Raw genomic sequence first — 11,077 nt, 5'->3', positions numbered from 1 at the left:
TGAAAACCCTAGAGGAGAAAGCAGGAAAAGACCTCTCTGACCTCAGCCGTAGCAATGTCTTACTTGACACATCCCCAAAGGCAAGGGAATTAAAAGCAAAAATGAATTACTAGGACCTCATGAAGATAAAAAGCTTCTGCACAGCAAAGGAAACAACCAACAAAACTAAAAGGCAACCAATGGAATGGGAAAAGATATTTGCAAATGACATATCAGACAAAGGGCTAGTATCCAAAATCTATAAAGAGCTCACCAAACTCCACACCCGAGAAACAAATAACCCAGTGAACAAATGGGCAGAAAACATGAATAGACACTTCTCTAAAGAAGACATCCGGATGGCCAACAGGCACATGAAAAAATGCTCAACGTTGCTCCTTATCAGGGAAATACAAATCAAAACCACACTCAGATATCACCTCACGCCAGTCAGAGTGGCCAAAATGAACAAATCAGGAGACTACAGATGCTGGAGAGGATGTGGAGAAACGGGAACCCTCTTGCACTGTTGGTGGGAATGCAAACTGGTGCAGCCGCTCTGGAAAACAGTGTGGAAGTTCCTCAAAAAATTAAAAATAGACCTACCCTATGACCCAGCAGTAGCACTGCTAGGAATTTACCCAAAGGATACAAGAGCACTGAGGCATAGGGGCACTTGTACCCCAATGTTTATAGCAGCACTCTCAACAATAGCCAAATTATGGAAAGAGTCTAAATGTCCATCAACTGATGAATGGATAAAGAAATTGTGGTTTATATACACAATGGAGTACTACGTGGCAATGAGAAAGAACGAAATATGGCCCTTTGTAGCAACGTGGATGGAACTGGAGAGTGTGATGCTAAGTGAAATAAGCCATACAGAGAAAGACAGATACCATATGGTTGCACTCTTATGTGGATCCTGAGAAACTTAACAGAAACCCATGGGGGAGGGGAAGGAAAAAAAAAAAAAGAGGTTAGAGTGGGAAAGAGCCAAAGCATAAGACACTCTTAAAAACTGAGAACAGGGGCACCTGGGTGGCTCAGTCGGTTAAGCGGCCAACCTCTGCTCGGGTCATGATCTCACGGTCCGTGAGTTCGAGCCCCACATCAGGCTCTGTGCTGACAGCTCGGAACCTGGAGCCTGTTTCAGATTCTGTGTCTCCCGCTCTCTCTGACCCTCCCCCATTCATGGTCTGTCTCTCTCTGTCTCAAAAATAAATAAATGTTAAAAAAAAAAAAACTGAGAACAAACTGAGGGTTGATGGGGGGTGGGAGGGCGGGGAGGGGAGGTGATGGGTATTGAAGAGGGCATCTTTTGGGATGAGCACTGGGTGTTGTAGGGAAACCAATTTGACAATAAATTTCATATATTAAAATAAAGAAAGAAACAAAGAAACAAAGAAAGAAAGAAGGAAAGCAGGGCAGCTATACTCATATCAGACAAAATAGACTACACGCCAAAAATGGAAATAAAAGACAAAGAAGGTCACTAAATAATGATAAAGGGGTCAATTCATTAAGAACATGAATATATGCACCCAATATCAGAGTTCCAATATATATAAGCAAAAATGAACAGATCTGAAGGGAGAGATAAACAGCAATACAATAAGAGTAAAAGACTTCAATACCCCACTATCAGCAATAGATAGATCATGCAAGCAGAAAATCAACATGGAAATGTTGGACAAAACCAAACAGTAAGCCAGATGTCTTGAACAAACATTTATAGAACATTCTATCCAATAGCACCAGAATACACATTCTTCTTAACCACACACTGAAAATTCTTCGGGATAAATCATATGATAGGACACAAACCAAGTCTTCACAAATTCAAGACTGAAATCATGCCAAGTATCTTTCCCATATGCATTGTTATGAAACTAGAAATCAACAAGAGGAAAGCTGGAAAAATGACAAGCATGTGAACACTAAACACATTCCTGAACAACTAATGGGTCAAAGGGGAAATCAAAATAGTAATCAAAAAATACCTCAAAAACAAATGAAAATGTCAACACAACACAGGAAAACCTAAGTGATGCTACAAAAGCCGCTCTAAGGGGGAAGTTTACAGTGAAAATTGCATATATCAAGGAATAAAAAAGATTTCAAATAAATAACCTAACTTTTGACCTCACAGAAGTAGAAAAAGAAGTACAAATATAGCCAGTGTTAGCAGAATAAAGGAAATAACAAATAGTAGAAATAAATGGGATAAAGATCAGAAAAGCAATAGAAAAATATCAATGAAACTAAAGCTGGGGTTTTTAAAGAATAAACAAAGTGATAAATCTTTACCTAGACTAAAAAAAAAAAGAGAGGAGGGGTGCCTTGGTGGCTCAGTCGGTTGAGTGACTTCGGCTCAGGTCATGATCTCGCAGTCTGTGAGTTCGAGCCCCGTGTTGGGCTCTGTGCTGACAGCTCAGAGCCTGGAGCCTGTTTCAGCTTCGGTGTCTCCCTCTCTCTCTGCCCCTCCCCCGCTCATGCTCTGTCTCTCTCTCTCTCTCTGTGAAAAATAAAAAATAAACATAAAAAAATTACAGAAATTCTATGAAATTATTAAAAAAAAAAGAAAAGAGAGGAATAATCCTATAACCTTAACCCTAAACCTCATTTTATGATCCCAACATTATGCTGATACCAAAGAGTGATAAGAACACTACATGAAAATTATATACCAATGTCCCTGATGAATACAGATGCAAAAATTCATAATAAAATATCAGCAAGTCAAAATCATTAAGGGATCATCTACCATGACTAAATGAATATTGTCCCTACAAGGATAGTTCAACATACACAAAGCCACAAATATGATGCACCACGTTAATATAAGATAAAAAGCATATCATCTCAAAGATGCAGAAAAAGCGTTTGAAAAAATACAACATCCTTTTTTAAATAGTCAACACTTTGAGTATAGAAGGAACTGACCTAAACATAATAAAGCCAGAAATGAGACATCCACACTTAACATCACTCAACAATGGAAGGTTAAAATCATTTCCAAGATCAAGAGCAAGACAAGAGTGTCCATTCTCACCATGCTTATGCAACATAGTACTGGAAGCCCTAGTTAGAATAATTAGGCAAGATAAAGAGGTAAAAGGCATCTAAATCAGAAAGGAAGAAAGAAAACTGTCATTATTGCAGATGATATATTCTTATATCTAGAAAGTCCTAAAGACTCAACCAAAAATCTATTGGAACTAATCAAGAAATTCAGTAAGCTTGCAGTACTTAGAATCAACATACAGAAAGCAGTTGCATTTCTATACACTAACAATGAAACACCTGATAAAGAAGTAAAAAATATTATACCATTCACAGTAACATTAAAAACAATAAAATGCTTAGGAATAAATTTAACCAAGGAAGTAAAAGATCTGTACTATTAAAACTAAAATACATTGATGAAATTAGAGAACACACCAAAAAAATGGAAACATATCCCATGTTCATGAACCGAAATTAATATTCTTCAAATGTCCATACTACCCAAAGTCATCAATAGATTGAAGAAAATCTCCATCAAAATTACAATGACATTTTTTACCAAAATAGAAAAAACAATACTAAAATTTGTGTGACACTTCAAAAGACCTAAGCCAAAGGAATCTTGAGAAAGAACAAAAGTGGAGGCATCACACTCCTGATTCCAAGCTATACTACAAAGCTATACTAAACACAAGTATGGGTCTGTCATTAAAATAGACACATAGCGGGGAGCCTGGGTGGGTCGGTCGGTTAAGCATTGGCCTTCGGCTCAGGTCATGATCTTGCAGTTTGTGAGTTTAAGCCCCATATCTGGCTCTGTGCTGACAGCTCAGAGCCTGCATCCTGCTTCGGATTCTGTGTCTCTCCCTCTCTCTGCCCCTCCCATGATCATGCTCTTCTCTCAATATAAATAAACATTTTAAATATTAAAAAAAAATAGACACATAGGTCAGTAGAATAAAATAGAATTGAGAAATCAACTCCCACCTACCATGTCAACTACTGTTTAACAAGGGAGCCAAGAATACTCAGTCGGGAAAGAACAGTCTCTTTAATAAATGGTTTTGTAAAACCTGGATTATCAAATGCATAATAATAAAACTGGACCAATACCTTTTACCACTCACAAAAATTAACCCTAAATGGATTAAAGATAGGAATATAAGACCTGAAACCATAAAACTCCTAGAAGAAAAGATAGGGAACAAGGTCCTTGACACTGGTCTTGAAAACGATTTTTTAGATCTCACACCAAAAGCACAATCAACAAAAGCAAAAGTCAACAAGTGCAGCTACATCAAATTAAAAAGCCTCTGCACAGCAAGAGAACAATTAACAAAATCAAAAGGCAACTTATCTGTAAACCATATACTTAAAAATATTTACCAACCACGTATCTCAGATAGGGGTTAATATCCAATATATAAAAAGAACTCATACAACTCAAAAACAAAACAATCTGATTAAAAAATGTGTAGAGGAACCAAATAGATATTTTTCCTAGAAGACACCCAATTGGCCAACAGGTACATTAAAAAAATATCCAACATCACTAATCATCAAGGAAATGCATATCCAAACCACAATGAAATATCAACTCACACCTGTTAAAATGACTATCATCATAACAAGAGATCATAAGTGGTGGTGAGGATTTAGAGAAAAGGGAACACCTGTACACTATTTGTGGAAAGGTAACTTGATTTAGCCACTATTAAAAACAGTATGGATGTTCCTCAAAAGATTAAAGAACTACCATAGGATCCAGCAACCCCACTTCTGGGTATACACTCAACAGAAATAAAAACAGGATACCAAAAAGATAATCTCCACTCCCGTGTTTATTGCAGCATTATTCATAATAGGCAATATATGGAATGATAAAGAATTATAAAGAAGACATGGTGTTGACACACAGCACAGTGGAATATTACTCAACTACAACAGTGAAGGAAATCTTGCCATTTGAGACAACATGAATGGACCCTGATGGCATTATGCCAAGTGACATAAATCAGACAAGGACATAAACTGTATGATAGCACTACTATGCAGGATCAAAAAGCCAAACCCATTGAAACAGAGAGTCCAATGGTGGTTACCAGGACCTGGAGAGCAAGGAAATAGGAGAGATGTTTTTTGAAAGGGTACAACCTTGCAACTAAAAGATAAATAAATATGGAAATCTAATGCACAGCATAATGATTATGAGGTGCGCCTCCTACTGAAGCCTTCATGGTTCCTTAGGAAGCCTTCTCATACATCATTACACACTTTTAAAGAACAATACTTCAAAGAGCATACCTAAGCTTACACGGTGGGGAAGGGGAGCACACATCTTTTATTCACACTGCCCTACTTCCTTGGTATGGGGTAAGACCTCACATTCTCTCCCAGAGATTCAATGCTTCCCCTTCTCTCAATCCCATCCATTTGCAAACTCGTGAAAAATTTGGCAAAGGCTTCAAATGCCTCTTCATTTATAATCTTTAATTAAACAGAACAATTATGTGACTCATCAGAATTAAGACCCCCCCCCCCAAACAGCAATGAGAACCCAATGAATCTCCAAGGTTAACATGTCATTGTAATGACATATGTTTTATATCAGTTGGTTCAAGTCTGAGCAATCTGGCAAATCAGCAGTCAGTACTGTTACACAACGTGTTCCCTTTTCAAACAGATCACAAGAACCAAAAGCTTTATGTTCTACTTTACACAAAGAAAACTAGCCAATGTTAAAAACCCTGCCTCTCCCACTATTATTTCTTCTCTGGCTCTTGAGGCTTCCTAGAAAATATCAGCATTAGAATAACTCTAACCATCTACTCCACACATTATATCACCCCATACAACACCATAAATCTCTAGGACATACAATGTTTAACATAGAAAATAAAAAGAATATATATCAGCTTTCCATATTTGTTCTTAGTCTGCAATATTTATAATTCAGTAACTCTATTCCTACAATGAATTTTCACACAAGTCTCCTCACACCAACCATAAACAGATGCTTGAAATATCAGAAATGATTTGAGAGTGTGAAACACTGGCTATGTCACACAAGGGTAAATTTTCCACATTTAATGGGAGAAAGAGGCTTGAGTCCCACAATATAAAAAACTGATATTGGCTATGACATGGATTTTGAACATCATCTCCCATCAGAAATCCCCACTGAAACTAGAAGCAAGAAACTAAACCATCAGACTCCTAAGAAATGGTAAGGAAGGGACCACATCCTTCATTCCAATCCTCTTTAGGATTCAAATCACCTTTTCCTTCAGAAGATTATAGCTGGTAGAGACTGGGATGTGACCAAATTTATGGGATGATTAGCTCTGAAAGAGGCCTTAGACAAACAGTAGCTATATCAGACTCTTCCCAGGAGACACAACCAGGCTAATCGTATAGCTTTATTTCTGTTCAAAGGCACATCCTCTCTCTCCGTTTATTCCCACTATGGCAGAAACACACAACAAACATCAACCACCATCATGTCTGCATTACGCCACATCAAAATATTTGGGACACAAGTTCTCCACATTCTTGGGGCCTCTGTCAGATATCAGTCCTTTACAATCAGAGGTCTGAGACTGAGCAGGACTCAATCTCCAAAGCAAAAGGAACTAACGAGTTTCTAAACCTTAACATTTTACAAATACTTGCAGATTATTTATAAATGATGATGACATTCCCCATGTATGAAAGTATGAACCTCCTCAGGACTTAAAGACATTGTGTTTGTGTGGAATCAAGTCACCGTCAGTCCATTTGGCATATTAATCTGTGTCCAACTAAGCTTTCTTCATACAAAGGCGATATTATAGTCCATTTATTTGCATATTCTTAGGAGTTAAGCTTTCTGATAGGACAAATCTGGACAGAACCTCAGCAGTACCATCTCTTCTTCTGTAAACTCCTCAAGGCATCTTTGATTTCCTTGTTCCTCAGACTGTAAATCAAAGGATTCAACATGGGGATAACCACAGTGTAGAATACTGATGCAAATCTGTCAAAGCTGGAGGAACCGCCAGAGCTGGAACTCAAATAGACAAAGACACTCGAGATATAAAAGAGGGAAACTGCTGTTAGATGAGAAGCACAGGTGTTGAAAGCCTTGGACCTGCCTTTAGCTGAAGTGATCTTCATGACGGAGATGACAATATAACAGTAGGATACCATGATAATGAGAGCATTAACTACCCCAAAGATCATTGTTACTATAGCAAGCAATAGCTGTACAAAGAAAGTGTCAGTGCAGGACAGGACTAACAACTGGGGCATGTCACAGAAGAAGTGGTTGATGACATTAGGCCCACAGAAGTGAAGCTGAAGTATGGCACACAATTGGGATACAGAACCAGAGAGTCCAGCCAGATAGGACCCCAGCACCATCCGAATACAGAGGGTGGGTGACATGACTGATGAATAGAGAAGAGGATTACAAATGGCGGCATATCGATCATAAGCCATGGCTGTCATGAGACAAGACTCACTCAGTCCCATGATTGAAAAAACAAAGTATTGAACGGCGCAACCCACAAACGTGATAGTTTGCTGCTCTTGGAAAAAGCTGGAGAGCATCTTGGGGGCTGTGGAGGTCACATAGCAGATATCCATGAAGGACAGATTACTGAGGAAGAAGTACATGGGTGTGTGGAGGTGAGAGTCCATCCTTATTAAGATGATGAGGCACAAGTTCCAAGTCAGAGTCATAATGTAGATGAGCAGGAATACAACAAAGAGCACTACTAGGATTCTGGGGAAATCAGAGAATCCCAAAAGGATGAAATAAGTGATCTCTGTAATATTTCCTCCCCCAGTCATTGGCTTGGTGCTTCTAGAATCAGAAAACAGAGAAGAGAATGCACTGCTGAAATCTCATTCAAATTAAAGAGATATTTTCAAATTTGACTGAAAACTTAACAGAAATTCTGTGGTTACTACAGAGATCAGTCATTGAAAGTTTTTTTTAAGCCTTTGAAAATTCATTATATAAGTGCAGCTTTATAAGAGCATAAGGGTCATCACTGCAGATTAAAACTGAAATAGCCCTTCAGTCCCAGATAGCCATCTAGATAAATTTTTTAAATTTCTTCTTTTACCCTTAAGAAAAGTTATTTTTGATGTTTATAACAATTTTACAAACTTTTATGTAAATTTTTTGATATATCATCTTCTAACTGGCCCAGAAAACTATATCATAACTTGACTTTGATAATATTTTCTCAAGGCATAGCTTAAATGCCCAATAAAGTTATGGAAGAAGTCTCTTGGGAAGTCTTCATACTAAGTACACCAAAGGGAAGCCAGCATAGCTCATTACTGACCCCAACAATTTTTTCAATCTTAGGGTATTTTACTACTTGAAAACAGCATGGTACTGTGGTTAAAGGTTCAGACTTTGGAGTTTTATCTGATACCTTCTCATTTTATGAACTCGCCCCCATAGCTTACACACTAAGACTGATTTGCTCCCAATAAAATGAGAACATCAAGAGCCCCTGGACTATAAGATTACTAGGAGAGTTACAGGAAAATTCATGGGGAGGCCCAGCATACAATGCTGTACAAAGTAACTGTTGAGGGGCGCCTGAGTGGCTCAGTCGGTTAAGTGGCCGACTTCGGCTCAGGTCATGATCTCGCGGTCCGTGAGTTCAAGCCCCGCGTCGGGCTCTGTGCTGACAGCTCAGAGCCTGGAGCCTGTTTCAGATTCTGTGTCTCCCTCTCTCTCTGACCCTCCCCCGTTCATGCTCTGTCTCTCTCTGTCTCAAAAATAAATAAACGTTAAAAAAAAATTAAAAAAAAAAGAAATACAATTGATGAAGGAAAAATGGTCACAAACATAAAAAAGACAAATGTAGTAATCCCTTTAACATAAAAGGTATAAATCAAGGGATGGGGCATTCACATTTACTCTGATAAGGGTACAAAATGATTTTATCTCTCTGGAGGAAAAACGTTTTTGCTTTATATAATATCTCTGTCTCTCTGTCTCCCTCTCTCTGTCTCTGTCTCTCTCTCTCTCTCTCACACACACACACACACACACACACACACAACATGTGAGCCAATTACAAATACCAAAAGTAATGACTGGTATGATTTTGATTCCTCTTTTAAACATCCTTGTATTTGATAAATTTTCAACAACCCCTATAAGAAACAACTTATTAAGATACATACATCCTTAATCGTACAGAGTCTCAGACTGCACTCTCCCTGTTTACAGAGTCTTAATGGAATTTAAACACTCTCCTTTCTCCTTTCTCCCTTCTTTTTTTGTTCAGACCCTTGAGGCTGTTTCCACTTTTCCTTTTTCCTTTTTTCCCTCCAGCTGCTTTGCGGGGGGGGGGGGGGGAGTGCTTTTCCCATACTCACGCCCCCCCCCACCCCATCATCTCTCTGCAAGCAAAAACCACTCCCTGCCCTCTGCGGCTTCTCTCTTCCCCAGTTCACCTCTTCGCGCTGCATACCTGCCGAGTTCTGTGGTTCAGGTTGTGCAGATTGTTGTGCTAATCCTCAAATCAGTTTTCTAGGTGTGCAAGATACTTTCGTGTTGCTCTGGCCACAATTCAGGGGCAAGAGACGCAAAAAAAACTTCCATGCTATTCTACCATCTTGGCCCCTCCTCCTCAGTTGCCTCATCTATAAAGGAGGCTAATGATACTACCTCATAGGATTGCTGCAAGGACTGAATGACATAAAGGGCTTCAAACAGTAGAGGCTCAATAAATGTTAGCAAGTATCATCCCCATTATCACTCCTCTCTGTGAAAGAAAAATAAGGCAGAATGAATACTGAAAGGTCAAGGAGCTCTTCACATAATTATTTTCTAAATTAGATGGCCTCTGTGCCTAGACTCAAGAATACTGTTAATCAATGACTATAGTTATTTCTATCTCATATTGTTCTGTTATCTGCCAGTCAGCTGTAAGCTCCTGATGCCACTTTTTGTGTTCTACCACCACCAACTACTCTTGAGCTGACAACACTATGCACAGTGCATAGTCCAATGGAGATGTTCCACTATTTAGTGATAAGCATCTTGTATACTAATGTTTGCATAACTGAATAAATATATGTTGAACAAATGGTTCTTTCCCCCACTTCTGGATGTAAATCTAAAATTGTCTTATTACATTTCAAATATGTTTTTAGGAACTTGGAAATCTTTCTGTTTACTCTTAAAGTGTTGCCAATATACGTTCTCCATTATTTTATCCAAGATGAGTCAGAGTCAATGAATATATTTTGCAAGTATGAACTCCTGTGTAAAACATACCCCAATACACCAACACAATCTATCAATTCTGTGAAAATTAAGTCAAGCTTCTAATTAATCACTTGCAATAATTTTATTTTCTTATTACATTCTGGTAACAAGAGGCAGGCAGAGCTAAAAGTATTTTATTTAACTCATCATTCTCCAAATAAAGGTGAAGAACTGTGGATTGTTTACTAACTCATGTTAAAATTGATCCTGAAAACTTATCTTGCTAAAATTTGGTAAGATAGAGGAAGAGGGAAAAATTCTGAATATATTCACTCTCTTTAATTAGTTTTTTGCATGTGTTCAGAATATCCCAGACACTTTGAAGAAAAGGTGACTGACATAAATATTGGTTGGAGATAGGGTTATAGCTAATCAACACATTTTCCAATATGATCTACTAAGGACATGGCCACTCTGTAAGGCTGTTCAGGGTACAAAGTCAGGTAAAAACCAAGATGTTGCTGAATGAAGAAGAAAAATATAAGTTAAAAAAAAAAAGTCGGGGCGCCTGGGTGGCTCAGTCACCTAATTAAGCGCCCGACTTCAGCTCAGGTCATGATCTCACAGTTTTGGGGTTCAGGTGCCTCACTGGGCTCTCTGCTGACAGCTCGGAGCCTGGAGCCTGCTTCAGATTCTGTCTCCCTCTCTCTCTGCCCCTCCCCCACTCATGCTCTGTCTTTCTCTCAAAAATAAATAAACATTGAGAAAAATTTTAATTAAAAAAAATTAAAAGAGACAGTAAGACCAACAATAACCATGGTACATGGGCGGCTCAGTGGGTTAAGCATCCAACTCTTGATATCGGTT

General features: G+C 38.4%; 1 protein-coding gene across 1 annotated transcript; it reads right to left on the bottom strand.

Moving 5' to 3' along the window:
* Nucleotides 1-6,882: 6,882 nt before the first annotated feature.
* Nucleotides 6,883-7,821, bottom strand: LOC109246966 (olfactory receptor 5AN1-like). The gene has a single exon (XM_019415324.2). It carries the CDS (start codon nt 7,819-7,821, stop codon nt 6,883-6,885), a length of 939 nt encoding a protein of 312 aa, XP_019270869.1.
* Between the last annotated feature and the right edge of the window lie 3,256 nt (nt 7,822-11,077).

This window comes from Panthera pardus, unplaced genomic scaffold (genome assembly GCF_024362965.1).
Source record: "Panthera pardus isolate Hobbes unplaced genomic scaffold, ASM2436296v1 HiC_scaffold_12, whole genome shotgun sequence".
Classification (NCBI taxonomy): domain Eukaryota; kingdom Metazoa; phylum Chordata; class Mammalia; order Carnivora; family Felidae; genus Panthera; species Panthera pardus.
This window is presented reverse-complemented; position numbering and strand designations above follow the sequence as displayed.